The following is a 19766-nucleotide window of genomic DNA, read 5'->3' on the forward strand; positions in this document are numbered from 1 at the left end:
CTCTGAGGTGGCCAGGACAGAACAGCCACTCCTCGCAGCCCCCATCCCACACAGACCTGCAGCCTGCAGGAACACAATGCTGCCCACTGCTGCTCTCATCTGTCATCAAAGCAGGGTGGGGAACTGACCAGGATGCAACAAGAGTTAAAACAATTAAGTTTTAGAGACAGCTAAAGGAATACAGGGTCAGATTTGTTGTGAAGTTGAATGAAAAATTCTGGCATACAGTAAAACCTGCAAACCACTACACTAACCAAGTTAAATTTCCAAAGGTGGTAGATTTTATCTGTAATTCAGCTCCACAGTGGAAATGAAAAGCAGACAGCAATGAAAGCAGACAGCTTACTTTAAAGACTGAGAGTTTAAATGGCTGAAGAGATGCAGAAATCCAACACTTGCTTAGTCCTGTGTTGCAGTTCTAGAATTTGCCAAGCAATAGCACTGCAAAGTGAAGTCATTCATCCAACTCTTGTATGAGCACATAGGTTCTCACATGAAAGCAACTCTGGAATTCAGTTTGTGTTATTTCAAGAATAGCATATGAAATTGTGTGAATTTTACAGAACAACTATAAAGAAGAACTAATGTTCATACTGTGATGAATCACAAAGCTGCTTTGTTTCCCATTTATATAGCATATTCTGTATTAACATTTGGACATACATATTTTGTGCATGACAGAACTGCTGCAAGCACCATATATGCTGTCTACATACTTATTTAATGTTGAACTTGAATATACTCAATGTTTGATGGCTGCTGTGTGCTGGGAAGTCAAGTCACATTTTCTAGAATTCCAGACTTCAGTACTTGGAAATATTCATAGAATCACAGAATGATTTGAGTCAGAAAGGACCTTAAACATCCTCTGGTTCCAGCCTCTCTGCCATTCCACATTTTGTTAACTCAGATCTCACCCTGCATGCCAGAATAGCAGGTATTTCATTATATCAAACTGTCTGTGGAGTAGCAAGAGTATGGGATTTTGAAAAATTCTCAGCAGTGACTTAGAAGGTTTATCACTACATCCATCCTAGACAGGTGGACAGTGCTGGAAGACTTTAGGCAATGCAGCATGCCAAAGATGTCCTTGTCTTGCAGCTTATGGTTATTATTCTTTCTTTTTATAGGCCAATCACTCCTCTTGTGCAGTGCTCAAAGGATTTTGCATTTTTCTATGAAGGGCTCACTTAAAACTTCAATCTAGCGTTATGCTGGAGTGCTGCAGAGCTACGGTCTCACAGCACTTTGTTCTGGGGTGAAAATCCTTTTTTTTTTCTTGCTTGCTTGTAATCTGCATTTCAACTTTAATGCTCATTGTCTTAAAATTTAAATGCATAAAACACTGGACTCTTTGTAGTCTTATGAAGTTAATGAAGCTTAAAGACAGGATTTTCCACACTAAAACACTTGTGTGAACAAATACAAAAGTTTTTAAAGCCTTTTCTATTGCCACAGTAGGCTTTTTATGCCCACTAGTACTTGGCTTTTGGGCTGCTTTTGAAGAGTCCTTGGCACCAGGAAAGCTAAGCCTTGAAAAACACTGCCTTTGGCAGAAGTGTTGTAGGCATTTTGTCAGATGAAGAATATGAACCCACAAAAACATTGTCTACTCAGAGAGAATTATGAACTATTTGTGAGCATCAATGGGTAACTGCTCATTGATAAGTGACATAAATCCACGTGGGAGTCTTCCTCCTTGATGGCAGCGCTTTTGCTGTTCCTCAGCAAAGGCCTGAGTTTATGCACTTGGAACAAAGGAAATGCTACCTCCTACAAGAGACAGTTCAGAAATTCACCCAAAGGCAAGACTTCACATAGCTGCTTCTCCTTTTTATTTTTAATGTTATTTCTTTTTTTTCTTGAGGAAAAAAAAGCTTTGCTGTATACTGACAACAGACTCCAAGACAAGGGGAAATGTGTGAATGTGGGAACCGATGTATCTGCAGTCTGTGCTGAAATGCAAACTATTATGGGTTCACTGAAAATAAGCGACACTAGTTTGTGCAGCATCTATCACCTAAATATGAAAATAATATTTGTTTTACTAACATTTTTATACTCCATGTAAAAAGTGTTAAGATGGTTCTGTGAGTTCTAGGCAAAATACTCAGCAAATCAGCAACCCATTCATTACAGGAGGCCTCTGAGTGCTTCTCAATAACAAATACTTTATCACTGAGTAAAAGGCACTGAAGAGCTGGTCCTAAATTCAGATTACAGCTTTTAAATCTCCTGAAGTTTCCAAGTGAGGTATTGGACTCTCCCTCTCTGAAGACACACAAAACCCACCTTGATGCATTCCTGTATAACCTGCTCTAGGAAACCCTGCCTTGGCAGGACTTGGCTGAACTGGATGATCTCCATAGATCCCTTCCAAACCCTCACAATTCTGTGATTCTGTAAATTCTCATAATTTTTATCCATATTCACAGTTATCAGAAGAGAAACACAGCTGATGTAAACTGCCGACAATCCACAGGCAATGGAACTTCCAAAACAGATAAACCTGCACGTATTTCCAGCTCCTGTGATCAGCTTTTGTGATGGAAAACAAAAGGGTCTTAGTGATCCCCACTGTAACTGGTAGAGAGCTTTCCAAAACTCTTCAGAATTAATGTATTTCACAAAAATGCTGGTTTTTGATACAGATGCCAGCCCTACACTCTACAGTGCTGAAAAAAACCCAATGGACTGTGAGAGTTATCCTCTTTACAGGAGAACAATAACTTCTTTGCTCTGTACCCCACTTCATGAAATAAGGTTGGGGTGAAACTAAACCCTAGAACATGGGGAAGTCCTGCCTTTCATCATGGACTTTAGAGATGACTTGTAGAGGCTTATGTCCTTGGGCTAAAGCTTGCCATTGTAAATTCTCTCTTCAGTGTCTGCAGATTTCAGAGTTACAATTATGTCTGAAAAGTGCTGCAAAGTGTAGAGCTGGCATCTGTATCATTAATTAATACTGAAATTTGGTGAACATACATGTGCTTCCTTAGCAACTCCAACTCCAGCATACACCCCTTTATGCAGCTGCATAAAACAAGGTTGTCTTTAATCTAGGTCAGTTCTCTAATTCTCCATTCTGTTGCCACATAAGCAGAATGGAGAGGCAGGAAGTGATGGATGATTCTTAAAACTGAGCCTTATTGCCAGAAAAAATGCTCACAAAGCTATGACCTCTGCCTCTGAACATCTCAGATGGCAAACAGAAACTAACAGCACAAAAGGACCTACTTACATATTTGCAACTATGATGGGACCCCCCACTTCACAGAATATTCAATATTCTTTTTCAGTGTGATGTGAAATATCCTCTTCCAAGGGTATTTTTCCTGTGAGGAAGGACAGGACAGAGACCCTCTGCAATAGTTAAATGTGTTCAACTCTCAACTCCTGGAGTGAATATTTATTTCAATCAACTCTGAAGAGACTTGCTGAACAGCTCCATCTTTATTAAATTCTTGTCAGCACATTCCAGCAAGAATGTTTCCCTTTGCCTAGCAATGTTTTGTGGGGATAAAACAGCCTCAGTAAAAATAAAATAAGGGGGGGGACGTGAGTGTTACTCTATGAAGGCCAAATCTAAGTAATCACTAGTTTGTGTTATACTGCAACTAACTCTATTTCAAAAATATACAGGACAACTTCATCACCTTATTTCTAGGCAATCAAGCTAAAATCTTGTAGCATCTTACAGCAGACAGGTTAGCATTACTAATCTCAAAGAAAAAATAAAGGTAAGGCTGCAGAGTAATATACGACACTGTCTATTCTATATGTACAGCAGTTATTTTACAACCCAGACCATATTTTAAAAAATATTTTCTCTTCATTTTTAATGACTCAGAATACTTCTTCAAAACTGCATATTTTAATCCAAATGACTTTGTTTCTTAGAACTTTTAAATGCACTGGGATTAGCTAAAACAATGTAATTTGTGGTCAACATTGTCCTTCCAAAAGAAGTGACACTCCTCCCTGGTTTCTTCTACTGCCTGCTGCTGATAAACAACATTTGATAACATGATCTTTTCTTCTTTCAAGCTCAAAAAACCTGGATAGCCATCTCTCCACAAACAACCCCTACTCACACTGCTTTGCTGGTACATTGCATTGTCTAAGACTTTTCAAAAGAAGTAAAACCTCGTGGAATTGTTAAGTCATTTGTGTGTTTGCAAGCTTGTGTTAATGACTGCTAATGGTTTCAAACCTGCCTCTGCCGATGCTGAAGAGTAAGACAGTGCTGCATGAGAAGTGACCTGTCAATACCTGCTCTTGACTCAGGATGGAAGGAAGCACTGTCTCAAATTGCAATTTTCTCTTCACCTGTGGGCAATCATCTCACCACTGGAGCACATGACCCGGAGAGCTGGAGCTCCCTGGAATTTCAGCAGCAGTAACAAGGAGTGTTCAGAAAGGATTTACTTTTGCATCAGCTCTGCAAAAGGTCAGTGCCTTAAGGCTAGCTAATGTCACAGGCTAATATGGTGACTGAGATACAAGAGCAACATTTGAAGAGTATAGGCTTAGAATTCTATTAAGATTTTACTGCTTCCATGAATGTGAGAAAGCACTCCAAATGCATGAAAACCCCCTTAAACTTAATAACCATCCTGTAAGAAAGGCACATCCATCTCTTCCATTCAGTTTCTATTACCTGGAAAATAGAATGTCTGGTAGGATTCTCATTTGCATAGATTATTTATCAAAAGTAAAACCAAAAAAGTATCAGTCTTAACTCGCAGTTATCAAAATGTTTTATGAGTAACTCATCCCAGAGGGTTTTAGGTCTGTGGCTGCTATGTCAGCTTTTTATTCAGTAGCCTTTTCTCCCCCCTTCCCCCCATCCTGTTTCTGGAACAGTGTAGTGTTCCCCAAAAGGCTGAAAGAGTCTTCAGCATGACTGTGTAGTTTTACAGAAACTACCCCTGACTTTCCTACACAAGTTTCAAGAATTTTAAGAAACAACAATCTCTCCAAACTTGGATGAAAAACTAGAACACACAAAGAATCAGTATTAAAGTACTTCTAACCTACCCCTAATTTTTAAAGCACTTAAGTGATATCCATTAGCTCATAAAGGTCTCATTTAAGGGAGTTTATAAACAACACTGTTTTGACAGACTGGGGAAGACCTATTAGTGAAAAGATTTAGTGGACTGATCGTGCCACTCAGTTACTAGCCCTCAACCACTCTTTGATCCCACTACTCTGTGCTGACAGCAACACTCCATCTGTATTACTGTGACGCTCTTCTCCATAATTCTGGAAATCACCATCACAGGAATGTGGAATTATTGCTAACTGATGACACTTGTCTGCTTACACAGAATGGTTCTATGGCTCATGTTTCATATCTGCTTATTAAGGGCAATAGGTGGCTTTTAGCCTTTTCTTATAACAAAAGGTTCCAAAAAATTTGGTTTTGTATAAAATTAGCACACAATACACACAATGTGAAATTTGTTGTCTATCTGGCACACATTTTAAGGTTATTTTATGAATAAATGATGAAATTTTGAGTATTTAATATTTGTTTTTATAGAAAAACTTCAATACAGAGCAAAATTTACTGTAAATTCTAAAACAAGTGGAATGTATGTATTTTTCAGGAACATTTTGCAAGTTATGCCAAAGTCAATAGCTATTAGGTAAGGGGACTATAGATAAAGGGGATTTCTGAACACATTTCATCTTTTTCACTAATCACACTAGTAAATCAAAACCCAAGGATCAGATATTACTATCATTCCCTGTAAAACAAAATTATGTGATTACACACAAACATCAACAGTTTGGTGCTGGGGTGAGAAGAATCATTCCTCTACTCAAGGTGTACCTCTGTGCCCCTGGTAAGATAATCAGTGAAATAGCTAATTTTATTTCTACTGTCATCCAATTTCCAATTCACACTGTGGCCTCTTCTAAACCCTCAATTCCTCTGCTTGGGGCACAAGAACTGTTTCCATGCTAGTGTTGTTCTCGTGCAGACTGTTGTCTTGCCTAAAAAGCACATCTGCAAGTATAACTTACTCTGCTTGGAGAACAAACTGCAGTAACAGAAGCTGCATTTTGTAACAAGATTAAGAAAAGGTGATACTGCTATGACAGTACAGCTGTAATGACTAATCATCTTCTGCAGAAACAAAACTTAAGACATGTATTTTGTCATTCTCAGCTGCAACTTGTTTGCTTTTTTTCTACCTAAAACTAGCACTTGTAATTTTTTAAAAGTGTCCTTAAATCATGTTATCCAATATCCATTTAGGTACTCTTAGTGAAATGAAGAATGGCTTATTAAAATTTTAAGTGGTTACAACCTTATTTTCCGTAAAAACAAACTAAGTAAAATTGATCTTAGCTTTTCCAAACTTACTGTAATTCCCTGTTTTTGACCTTACTTATATGAATTCTGTCTGGAAAAATATTTACGTTAAATCACTGGAAAAAGACATGTAACTTTCATCTTGTTAAGATGATGCTTTTTAAAAATGGAAGGTTTCTCTTTTAGTGATATTTTTTGCTAAAGACTGTAGGACTGTATACAGAGCAGCACTGTACACTTGGCTTTGGACAAAGAATTACGTTATTCTTCAAATAAACAGAGAACTAATTGAAGGAATAGTGAAATACTTTCCAGACTTACTGTCAGCCACAGAAGTGAAAAAGGGAAATCTAGACATTTATAAAAGAGTGATTAAAAATTAATCTAACTCTAATTTCATCTGGGCAACTAGTTCAACAGTATCATATACAACCATTCTCCTATTCCTTGTCCAATTTCCATTCTCACATATGAGATAAACAGGTTTTAAGGGAAAGTAGCTTTGGAACTTTCTTTTTGGGAGCCTCTTCAGAAAGTTTAAGTAGAAGGGCCCAGTTACCCATTTATAATCTCTTACCTTCAACTCTTGTTTTAGAAACAACCTAAGCTGCCCCCAGATAAAGGGTATGAGAATCAGTAGCACTGATCTGTTTTAAGCATGCCAGAGAAAAGCCAGTAATCGAATTCAACAGGCTAAACAATCTGAATATGAATGTGTTGGATTTTTAAGATGATTGAATTACTGACCCTTCTTGATTAGTGTCCAGTTGCTGCCTGCAGCTAAAACCTAATGTAGAGGAGAGCAATTTTCTTCTTAAGTATATGTGTGGCTTTTTGTCCACAGGAATTTAGATCCAGCTCTGGTAGTCTGAAATGTGAGACTTAGTTACCTCCAAATATCCTGTTAAATGAAATGCTACACAAAATCCTGAGACATTTTATGCCCTTACTATTAAAAAAAAAAAAAAAGTTAGCAGTGATAGTTCCTAGATTTGATTGGGGATTAATGGATTAATGATCTACAGTTAGTTCATGTAATTCCTACCAAGAGGCAAAAAGGCCACAGAAAATGAGCTGCCAGAGGGATTCCTCAAAGAGTACATTGGAACAGAACTGGGCTGTATTGGCAGGATAGCTTTTTCCTGGTATATAGAGTTTGTTTTTAGGGAAAAGTAAGACTGGCTTCTGTCTTTTACAGAAGTTTGTGCTGGCCAAGTCTTCTCTCAACACTGCTACATGCTAGCCCTGCTTTGCGAGAGAAGATGAGCACTCAAGTTGGAGAGGCAGTACTTAGCCCAAGACAAAAAACAAATATTACCAAGTGAGACGTAATAGAAAACACAATACAAATCCCAAGAAGCTGTAGACACACTTGACAACTGAACAGGAACTAAGAAAAAGACTGGAGAAATTTAATTTGGTATCAGATTTTTAAAGGCTAATGAATAAACCTGAGATGGTCCTTATAAAAATAGTTCAAGACCTCACCATCTTCAGAGATGGCTTTATGGTTTCCCTCTGCTCTTCTCAAGGTAACTAGAGTGACCACTCCAAAAATTTTTCCTTCGTTTTACCTCATATTTTATTGTAGGGAAAAAACCCCAGCATTTTATAAACTTAGAAAAAACTGCAGGTTATAATTTGTAACACAACACATCACTGGAAATACTCCAAATGTAATTTTTCTATGCCATATAATGTGAAGTGTCTTTTGGTGTTGGCTCCTCATGAAGTTATCTGGAGAAATTAACAGACAAAAAACCTAATAAATCCTGTTAGCATCTTAAATATATAAAAGTACTGTTTATAGCATCATTTCAGCCACATAACCAGGATATCTCTGGCATCTTCTTCTGTTTGGTTACTACATTCCAGAATTAATTTGTGTAACTAAAAATAGAAATTTGCACTAGAAATTGTAGAATTGTGCAAGATAAATTCTGCTGTAGTTCTTCTAAAAAAACAAACAGAAAAGGAAGCGGTGACTGAGAGGATTTCTTAACCCAAAAGCTTTTCTGTTTATCACTGCCCAAACAAAAATATGTTTGCTGGGAACATCACAGGTGGCTTCTGGCTGCCTGAGTCTGGCAAGACTAGCTTTAAGGAGACAAAACTGGGGAGGAACTGGAATAAGGCACAGAATATGTAAGAGGATTATCAGAGCCATCTGCAGTCTACAGGCATCCAACATGCTTGTGTTTCATCACCTATAAACTTTTCTGTCTGAGAACATTGTGATTTTCTGCTTTCAAAGCCACAGAGTGCTGCTGCTGAACTTCCAGGAATCTGTGTGCCATCGCATGGGGATGACATGCTGTGTCATTACTGGGACCCTGCCTACCCCATGCTGCTCAGCTGGAACAAAATCACGGCTTCAGACCAGGTTCTGCAACCCCCTGCCTCAAAGCAGGATGTACAGATGGGGGCAGAAATCAGGGAAGTTACCCAGAAATATAAACATTAAGAAGGTGTTTGGTTTTCGAAAACCAAATTGCAGAGTTTACAATATATCAAGTTTTAAAAACTTCAAAAGCATAGGAGAACTTGCTTCCCCCCAAGGACAAGCAAGCATCTGTCTGGCCCGAGGGGAGCTCCTAGGAGGGCTGGCAATGGACCAGGCACTCAGCCTGTTACACACCAGCACCAGCCCAAGCACACTGCAACCAGACAGCTCTCTTAAGGGAGCTTAAGGCTCTCTGCTTTCTTAAGGGAAACTCCCAGGAATACATAAATCTCACTGGAACAACACAGGGCTGCTGTTCCATCTATTTGGTAACATTCTTATTTAAATACTTCTTGAAATACAACTTCCTGCCTTTTAAACTGTCCCAAAACATATATATAGACCCAGACAGGTAAACAACTTTCAAATGGTATATAACAGGAAAATTTGCCCATGAATCTGATGCATCCTTGCTTTTATGGAACAGAATTGTTTGCTTAGTCATATGTGACTGGTGAATTCTGTGATTATTTCTGTTTAAAACTCATTTAAAAGACAAACAATCTGAAATTTCAAACACACTTTAAATAAAGGTTTCATTCATAGTACAAAATCAAACTCTGTCAAAGGGACTAGTTTTTGATCTTTTTCACCTTGAAATATGTCTGGAACAGACATAATTTTCTTTCCTGAATCTATGTGGCTTTCCATCCCACTTACTTCAGACTTCTCCATGGAGGATCTACATAAGAACCTCTGCACAAGTTGGTAAATCAGTTGGTTCAGATTAGGAATAAAAGGAAAGAAAACTTGAAGAAAGCTTCTCTGACTTTTAATTCTTCACTTTCATGGAGCAAGATCCCTTTGGATGTCCTGTCATGGTGGAAGGAGGGCTGCTTGGAAGGCTCACTACTCTGAAAACCACTGCTGGGTTTCCATACCTGTGCTTTCCTTAAAATCTGTATCTGTTCTAGTGTTCCACATGCATACTGTGTCTTTCTCTGTGGCGGGTCAATCTGCAACTACCAGCAAAACAGCCTTTAAAGAGCCCTCTAGAGCAAGACATTTTAGCACAAAATATAGTCAAAATGTCCAATAACATCACTAGCACATCTGACCAAGTTCTTGAAATTCCGGAAGAAAATTTACATTATTATTTCCAATTAAAGAGAAAAAGGGTATTTTCCTCCTGATATTAGTAATTTCTCATAAATTCAGCTATTTACATTCGTTCCCTATTATCTATCTTATATCTAGTTTATAGTAACATATATTTCTTGAGTATAAGTTTTAATAAAAAAAACCTCAAAGATTAATTTTTTACTTATCATTGTGTTTATCTGTATTTATAGCCTCACATACCTTTAATCAATACAAACCTTTTCATTTGATCTTTTCCCTTAAAGCATACAGGTATCTTAAAGGGCTAATACCAACTATTTTTATTTTTTTTTGTAGAAAGAAGATGAACCACTAACACTATCTCCCTCTATTTTCTCCCTTTTATAATCACTCTCAGAGATATTTCATTACCTTCTAAATATCTACCCTTTGGTAAACAGGTTGGTCACCAGACCTAAAACTTCATGGAAGACAAATAATAATTAAAAACAAAAATCAGCTAAAGCAGGAAGAATTATTAAAATCATCTGAAGAAAAAAAGTAGTTTAAAGCTTTTCTGTGTCCTTCATTTTCTGGTTTATTTTAAGGACTGCTAATACTGCATGGGCTCTGCAGAAGCTCACAGACCCAAGTCCACAAGAAGGCTTTGTACATCCCAAACAGAACACGGGACAAGAGCAGGCTGCTCATTTCAGCACTGTGTGTTCTCACCCAGATTTCTAAGATCCTAGTACAGAGTAGCAAACAGCAGTCCAAGGAAAAGCCAAACAGGACTAACAAGATTACCAAACTATGCACTAGGTTTTTTAAACACAGCTTATTATAATATTAATCTATTTTACTATGTTTGTTTACTTTCCCCATATATAAAGAACTGTAGAATTACTTGCATCTGGAAGGACTACACTCAAAGAGGAACTAACTTCAACATTACATCAGTTTGCTCAGGAACTGTGCAGTGAGTTCTGAGCATCTCCAGGGCTGGAAATTTCAAAACCTCCCTGGGCATCTGAAAAGAATGAAATCACAAGAAACCCAAACAGAAAATCAGTTTGGTACATGTACTGTACATGTATATGTACATACATACTGCAATACATGTATCTCAGTGTACATGTATTGCAGAAATATACATGTACACTGAGATACATGTATATTTCTGCAATATTTGGATTTCTATAAAACAACTCATGTTCCCTTTATGTTTTTTCTTGTGAAATAATTTTCATGTCAGGTAGTTGTTTTTTCAGTACATCTCAAATTATCAGATTCATACAATATTTTAACCTATCTTTGAGTTTTTGAACAAAGCTGTCCATTTTTTGACTTCTTTTTTAAAAGCATATTTGTGTTATATGCCTCTAAAAAGAAGAATATGTAAATATTTATACTTTCATTCTGTCTCCAGTCTTTCACAGGAATATTATAATAATGCAAACACTACTTCTTCAGAGGGTTCACACATTGAAAAAACTCAGAACACAAATTCTATTATCTTTGCATATTCATACACCCTTTCTTTTAATGTGTTTGGTGCAAAAGCTGTCTATTCTCATATACTCCAGCTAGCATTTTAATCAGAACAGTGATCACAATGGCTCATTTTAATTCCCCTTTTACAGACCTCTTACTTATTTTACTTATCACATCATATGTGATAACAGAAAGTTATTTCACCAAATTTTCTCAATTCTTTATTTTTTATTTCCCAACTAAGCTCTCCTCCCCCCTTCGCCCCGAAATCAGAATGCTAGAGAATCAAAATACAGTTATCCCTTCAGACAGGAAACACATTATTATTTTTCCCATTACTTCATATTGGAAACTCTTCCCAAGATCAAAACTGCTAAAAAAGTGAGCTGAAGATTAAATTAAAACTTATCTGACACCAACAATGGTCTGGTTGCAGGCCAGGACAAGAAGCCAAAATTACAACAGCAATAAGCCCTGCAGTTAGCGGAGAGAATGAAGATAACCATCTTCATTCTTATCCCTCTGCTAGATAAATCAGTTCCTGAGAGCAGAAAAGCAGGTGGAACAAAAGTCCAACACAGCAAGGGTTAGAATTTTGTCTCTTTAAAATGTCTCTAGGCCTTTAAATATGGCTCTAGATGTAGTAGTTGGCTGAAGGCAAACTTCTGCCCCAGTCTCTATACTCAGAGCATTAAAATTCTCCCAAACTCCATCCACCAAGAGCCCACTAGCTCCAGTTCTCTCTAGCACTCTCTCATTCATTTTGGAGCCAGTATTCTGTACCTCTCAAGCCCACCTATTCCATGTTTTTTCTCACCATAATACCCACTTGAGCTCCCCAGCCCTCCCATAGGAGAATCACTATCTGCTATAGGATTTCTAAGGCAGTTGCACTCCACAGCCCCCATAATTGGCAAGGAGTAAAAAGATTGTATACAGAGAGCAGTTACCAGCAATCAATCCAAATGAGACTGCAATGGAGAGAAATATAAAAAAAGGGGATGCTTATTTTCTCTGTGCTTTGAATTCCTCCAGAGGGAATGGTTCCAAGAAACTATGGGAGGGGAATTCTAACTGCAGTAGTATTCTTACCTGCAGATTTCCCCCAAGGTTAACATGCTGACATGAAGATATTACAAAACTTAGTTTGACAGCAATAACTAAATGAGATGGCATCAAGTTTATTTGTCCTCTGCCACACACACCTGCGAGTCAACACAATTAAGATGGCCCAGTCCTAAGGTGGTGAACTCAACCAAGACTATATTAGTGTGTGGGGACAAAGAAACACATTTTAAAAGCTCTGTCAGCATGACACTATTTCCTTTGACAATACAGATACTCCCAATTAGCTGGCTGAAACTAAGTGCCAGCTCCTCATTCAAGCCTAGTTATTGTGGAGGACCTTTACTGTTTTAATACTGAACACAGTTACAGAATACTACAGTAGCAAACCATATGACAGGACAGGCTTATCAGCTTTACTGTAATGTACTGTAAGAATTCTGGTCAACGGTGCAGAATCTAAACTTCTTCAGGGCTAATCCACTGAAATCTGATAGAAACCAGGAAGTCTCAGGAATTTCAGCCCCTTTCAGTAGTGAGGATAAAATATAGCAATTTTTATCACTGACATAGGTTAGAAGAAGTCAAAACCAATCTCCCTGTTTCAGCTCAGAAGAGGCGCAATGTCTTTGCTGGATTCTGTTTCCTTTAACAGACACTGTAACACAGAGGTGCCTCCATTACACAGGACAGATGTAGAGATTTATTTTATTATTATCTAAGGTGAGGAGCCTAAGTACAAGTGGTTTTTATTAAGCTTTTAAAAGTTTACAGACCTGAGTGGCATCTCCTTTGGCTATGGCTAACAGTTATGCATTATAGAGCACATACAACTTAAACCAGGAAATGAAGGTTTTTACCCTACTCATTTTGTTGAAGCAGAGAGTTGAAAACATGATTTTAAGTAAAGCTTTTCTTATTAAAAACAGAAAACAAACCAGAAACAGAAAATTTTTGCAACCATTGTTCTTTGTTTTAATGACCTCCTCTCTCAAAAAAAAATTACAAAGAGTAGAATGACTATTTTCTTTCTACTAATGTAGAAAGAAATAATGAATAAAAAATTAATAATACAAATTCAGTCAATGCCTCCTCTTAAAAAAATCTAGGATACTTACGGAGTCCAAACCTTCGGAAAGGCAGCAATTTCTTCTGGTGTATATTCATCTAACCTCTTGGGGACTGCACGTGGCTGAGGAATCTCTTGTAGAAGGTTCTTCTCTATATCTTCTGGAATTACCTGAGATAGGTGAGAACAGTTTTAACTATCCAACTGTTTAACAAACAACACCCCTGTCGATGGCACTGCATTCTTCATGCTAAGTGTTTGACCTAAATACAGCAATGTCATACATCTTGAATCTCATGGTTCAATGAAAAAATATGGAAAACACCCAACTACTTATATATATACACATATATATATATATATATATATATAAGTAGTTTGATTTTTGTTTTAATTTACCTGATGACATGAGTGCTCTTGCTAACATTCCCACTTCACCTCTATATAACACAAGGATGCAAACGTAACTGCATGACTACTCACATCTTCAGGGAACAGGTGTAGCCTCTGCATCAGAGTTCTTCTCTGAAGGTTTTTTGGAAGCATTCTATAAACAGCCAGTTTAACGATCTGAGGAAAGGTAACATAATAACACATAAGCAGGGAGGCTACCAATAACACGAAATACTTAACTGTGTTTCTCTCTGTCCACTCCATTAATCATTGAAGCTCTTAGTCATCCTTCATGCTGAAGAATTCTGGCACCACATTCAGAAGGTGCCCTAGACCTTAATTTTAAAGAAAGGAATACTTACTCCTCGTAATATAAACACTTATTTTAAGACCCATGTAGAAAATTTCAGCTTAGAAAGTTTAGAGCTATATTTAACATTGTGAATGACTGCACATGATCACTCAGCTTCAAAGAATTGAGAAGTTTGTGGTAAGTCTATTGTATTGCAAATTTACATACACATGTTGTTTAAGAAAAAAAATGCTCTAGCAAATTCCCAAGTGGTCCCAGCAACTAGTTTAATAATATAATCTGCTGTGTTTAAAACAGTTTTAATTATTGTTTTGTACCTTAAGCAAAGCTGACATACCAAAACACTGCATTATGAACTTGCTATTTATATTTACAATACATTCCCTTGCTATTAGTTCCAGATGAACAATCTCACTTCTAAACATCAGGAATGAATAGAATTTGTACATCTACTCTAGATGACGCTCATTGTAAAGTAAACAAACTTCAATGGGATTTTCTCTTGGACTCTGGTAAAGATGTGTTTTATTAAATACAAAACAAATTGTTATGGACTTCATCCTGAAGGGGAACATTTGTAAATGTAAAACAATGCACACAACTGTAGGAGACAAAAAAGGTTTCATAAAGGACAGCAAAGCACTTAGAGCTAGACCTACATGCAATTTTGTAAATAAAATGTTTGCTCCAGGACACCTGGATATAAACTAGCTCCAAATCAGAAACTACCCAGGCATGCTTAGTGTAACATCAAGCTCAAGCCAATAAACCACACTGAAATGCAGGGCATTAAGAACAAACAAATCTTGCAGGCATCTGGATATTTTCTAAAATATATTGAGCAAAATGGCTTCTTTTTATAAAATTAACTAAAGGAATTAAATTGAAATTTTAGAGACAATTACAAAGTTCCCAGGTGGAACCACATTAAGATAGGATTTTCAGGTGTTATGCAGCCAGTACCATATATATGTGGCCAAATGCAAAAAATCAAGATGACAGGAGAAATATATTAGGTCAGGCAGATTAATATACAGTTTTTATACTTTCTCTAATAAAAATTAATAAGCATGTATTAAAAACCAAAGATGAAAACAAATGCTTTTTAGGGATAAAAACTATTCATGCGTGTAGAGCAAACTATAATTTATTTAGTTCAGTATACTATCTGCTTAGACAAGGGCAAGGAAAATGAACCTTCACTGGTTTGCTTCACTGAATATTAAAAAATCAGGTGAGATACCATAACAATTAAAGAAAATACAGAGTTATTAACAGCAGCTCATGTGAATAGCCCTTTTATCATTAATAATTTTAAGTTCATACGCTAATTTTCCTTTCTATCCAGTGTTTTTCCTTATTGCCAATGAAAGATCAAAATGCATCAGAACTAAACAAATCTTGAGACTTCACAACACATTGACTGTGGGGATTCTTTCCTTATCTAAAAATTACTTTTAACTTCAGACTGTGTTAGAACCAGTGTTGATTTCTTAGACTAATAAACTGTACATACACATGATCCAATGTATGATCTCTGACCTACAGATACACAGAGCTAGTTATTTAATGATTTCATTCCAATGAAAAGAGACTTTAAAATACTTTAATTAACATTATGTTAAATACTTGATTTCTTCAAGCAACCAATGTTCATGCTTGATTTTTGATCTTCCTTTGCAGCATGAGGCAGAGTTATCTGCTGAAACAAATCAGTGAGGTAGAGCAACTAATCTATTTTGGTTGTGGATACTTCTGATTAGTGAATCTGTTCTGAATTTTTTATCTACATTACAAAAAGTTCAGTTAAGTAGTAAAAATGTGCCAATTGAAACAAATCACTCTGTAAAGAATGTCTGATTTATATACACAAGCTTGAACAAGAATAAATATTTTCAATGTTGTGTACAGTCACTGCAGTACTGACAAGCTCAGGTTCCAACAAACTACCATGAAAACAGGACTTGAAGAATCATAATGGATAATGAATTATCATAGACAACTGTAAATTCTCTAATAATTTCTGCAGGTAAGTATCCTAAGGGCAATAAGCATATTCCAAGGCATGCTGCGGTACATCTACTGTTCTCTATGCTGTTTAAGAACTCATTTCCCTTTCTGTACCCCCTCACACATGCAAGACGTTCATAACCACAATATTTGCAACAGAAAAATCAGTTCACATGAAGCACAAACTATTTTTTACTGCCAGACAAGCCAAAATATCACAGAATGGTTTGGTTGGAAGGGAACTTTTAAGGTCATCCCATCCAACCCCCTGCAATGAGCAGGGAAAACTTCCCCTAGAACAGGCTGGTCGAAACTTCATTCAGACTGGCCTTGAACACTTCCAGGAATGGGGCATCCACAACTTCTCAGGGATGTCTGTTTCACTCTCACCACTCTCACAAAAAAAAATTCTCTTTGATTTCCAATCTAAATCTCTTCAGTTTAAGAACATCACTCCTTGTCCTGTCACTACAGGCCTTGATAAAAGATCTGTCCCCATCTTTACTGTAAGCCCCCTTTATATACATCAAAGGTCACAATAAGCTCTCCCCAGAGTCCTTTCCTCTCTAGGCTGAACAACTCCAGCTTTCTCAATCTCTCCTCATAGGAGGGGTATTCCATCCCTCTGATCATTTTTGTGGTCCTCCTCTGGGCCTGCTCCATCATGCTCCATGCCTTTCCTGTGTTGGGGGCCCCAGAGCTGGACACGGTGCTCCAGGTGGGGCCTCACCAGAGCGGAGCAGAGAGAGGGAGAATCACCCCCCTCACCCTACTGGCCACGCTGCTTTGAAAGCAACCCAGGACTCTGATTTACTGCAAGGTCATTAGTCCAACTACAGAACAGAAAGCTAAACAGGGAGCCAGGACACAGAAGGTAGTGCTGGAAAAATTCCTTCATTGTAACTTCTGCCTCAAGGACTTTCTTCAAGCCAAAATAAATCCAAACCCAGCTACTGGAAAGACCAAGTTTACATCCAACTTCTTGGCCAAAATTCTGCCTACAGCCACAACTTCACTTTCACTGGTGTGGTGTCAAGTCAAAGAAATCAGTAACCCACAGGCTTGAGTGAAGTTTTACAGACTGCTTTTGCACCTTGAGTAAGATTGTGTAACAGAAAAGGCAGATCCAACCAGCAATACTTGCAGGGTGTTAAGTAAGGGCTCTTCTGTTACCAGAACATGCTCAAGTTTTACTAAAAATAGACCAACCCTAAATAAAAAAAGTATGGAATTGGAAATCTGCTACAGAATTCACATGAAGTCCAAACCCAGATTCAATGCTCCCTGAAAAAACACATCAGAACATATTGTTTCTTTCAGGAATTAACAATAAAAATCCTGTTTTTACATGCTTGTAATATACTTCTAATAAAAGACAAACCTTATTGCTTTTTATGTCATTATACTTACTTTGACCTATTAAAATAGCAAGAGCTTAATTTTACATGAAAGTTAAAAAAGCTGGTGATTTCTCTGGGATTTCAGACTGGCAGAGAGGTCTACCCACCCACAACCTTGATCACTGCAACCTTGATCTCATTTTGAAATTGATTAGCACAGCTTTACAGTTTATTCAGTTATTCACAGACTCTCTGCCTCCTCCCCTAGTCCTTTATCTTTAGTACTATCAATGTGTAGTACTATCCTCATAAATATTTACTCCTGAACACCATGCCACTTTATCAGGGAAAGACATCCACCAACAGATAAATGTACATAGCCACCCCAGCATTAGTACTTGGGGATTTTTATTCTACTGGAATGCTGTTTGTCCCAGTTTATTTTAAATTACAAAGTACCCATTCTGAATATTGCAATACCTTTTTTGCAGCTTAGCTAATTTATACACTCACAGCATAGATATGCTCTTAATAACACAGTTTTATGATATTATTCTTTTAGTTTCCAATTTAAAGGGCTAATTAGAAGGAAAGGAATCTGAAGGCAGGTCTATTAAAATTCTTACACTTTCAGTCCCTTACAACACGTTAATATATTTTATGAGTACAAATAAATTAAAATATATTTATTTGAAACACTATGAGGCTTAAATATTTCAATTTTTGTGACAGGCTTTGGCTTACGTGCAACTTGTAGACTATGGCTGATGGAGACAAGTTCTGAGAAAGATTCTTTGCCAGATAAAACATACTTTAAAGATGAAAATCAACAGAGCAATACCACTCCTACTACTGAGAAGCACAAAATAGTTGGCTGAATTTCCAGAAAAAAAGTCTACCCTAACAGCTATTAAAAAGTCTATCCTAACAGAATTAAGTCCAATAATCAACAGGAAGCAACTCTAGAACATGGGAAGGACACAGTGCTCCAGAGAAAACAAAGTGATTAATTACAAGGCATACCAAAATAACTCTAAAAGAATTTCAAGTGATACAGCAGTTACTTGGAGGTACAGTTCAATACCACATCTTCTGTCTACTAGTCCATGGTTTTCTTCTGTATACAATATTGTTCTTTTCACCACACATTATAAAATATAACACAAAGAACTTTCTACCTCTGACAGTTGTACAAGTATTACAGCAGGAGTGAATGTACTCAATACTGCCACATGAATCATTTGGTCACAAATGAATTAAACTTCCATGCACATGCATGTCATTTGACTTTCCACTGCTGCTTTTCACTTAACAAAAATGTGGAAGTTTAATGTTTTATTTAAATTATTAACTTGACTCAAAAATAAGGAATGGATTAAGACTTTTTAATATAAGCATTTATTTTTGTGTACTATGAAGAAAATGACCATGTCAGCTCTAAGACTTACTGAGATCACCTGGAGTTTTCAAGGTAATGTTTCAAGATAGCATGTTCTCCTCCCTATGCAAAACTAACTTGTGTGCCTCCTAATCCAGTCTTTGAAGTTTTGCTCTACTTAATTAATAAACATTACTCCCTAGTAATAGAAGGAAATGCTACTACATCTAGTGTTCCAGTAACTGACTTCTAGTAAGTACATATGATTCTATCAACTATTCCTTACTGATGCAAAGAAAATACGTTCTCAAATACCAACAGCAAGATTTAACTGTGCTGTCTTTGCTTTTCTTCAAAAGACCATAATGGCAAGTCTACACATGCAAGCAGTTGCTAAAGGGCATTCAAAAGGAGAATTAGAACATTTTAAACCCCTTCATATCAGTGTCAGCAGCTGAACAAACCAAAACCTTTACACCCCTGAAGGCTCCCTCCCTGCACATTTCCATAGAGCTTCACTTAATCTTCCCTAGCAGGTAACATTCATTCTGAACAATTATCACCCATTATTTCTGTGTCACAGGCAATACAGCCTCTAATAATGCAAAGGTCAATCCTCTCACTGAGCATTTAGGGTTAGCTAAATGTAATTCCTTCTTTTTTGGGGTCAAGTATTCTGATGCAGCCAGGAAAAAAAAAGTTAAGAAAAATAAGATGAGTTTTGCCTACCTTTCAAATCACAAATCAAAGAAAAAATGATTGAAAACTTTGTTCTTACAGGATTACTATCTGCTTCTACAGATTAGATCTGACAACATTATTTTGCAGGCAT

At 37.0% G+C, this 19766-nt stretch overlaps 1 protein-coding gene across 1 annotated transcript in view; it reads right to left on the bottom strand.

Annotated features, from left to right (window-relative positions):
• The window catches only part of MRPL13 (mitochondrial ribosomal protein L13), a 30919-nt gene that overhangs the window by 2106 nt on the left and 9047 nt on the right, over nt 1–19766 (bottom strand). Inside the window, exons 5-6 of the mRNA XM_015617142.3 lie at nt 13984–14070; nt 13550–13671 (exon numbers count right to left, since the gene is read on the bottom strand). Coding sequence (XP_015472628.1) covers nt 13550–13671; nt 13984–14070 — 209 coding nt within the window. The remainder of the gene's footprint in view (nt 1–13549; nt 13672–13983; nt 14071–19766) is intronic.

This window comes from Parus major, chromosome 2 (assembly GCF_001522545.3).
Source record: "Parus major isolate Abel chromosome 2, Parus_major1.1, whole genome shotgun sequence".
In the NCBI taxonomy this organism is placed as follows: Eukaryota; Metazoa; Chordata; class Aves; order Passeriformes; family Paridae; genus Parus; species Parus major.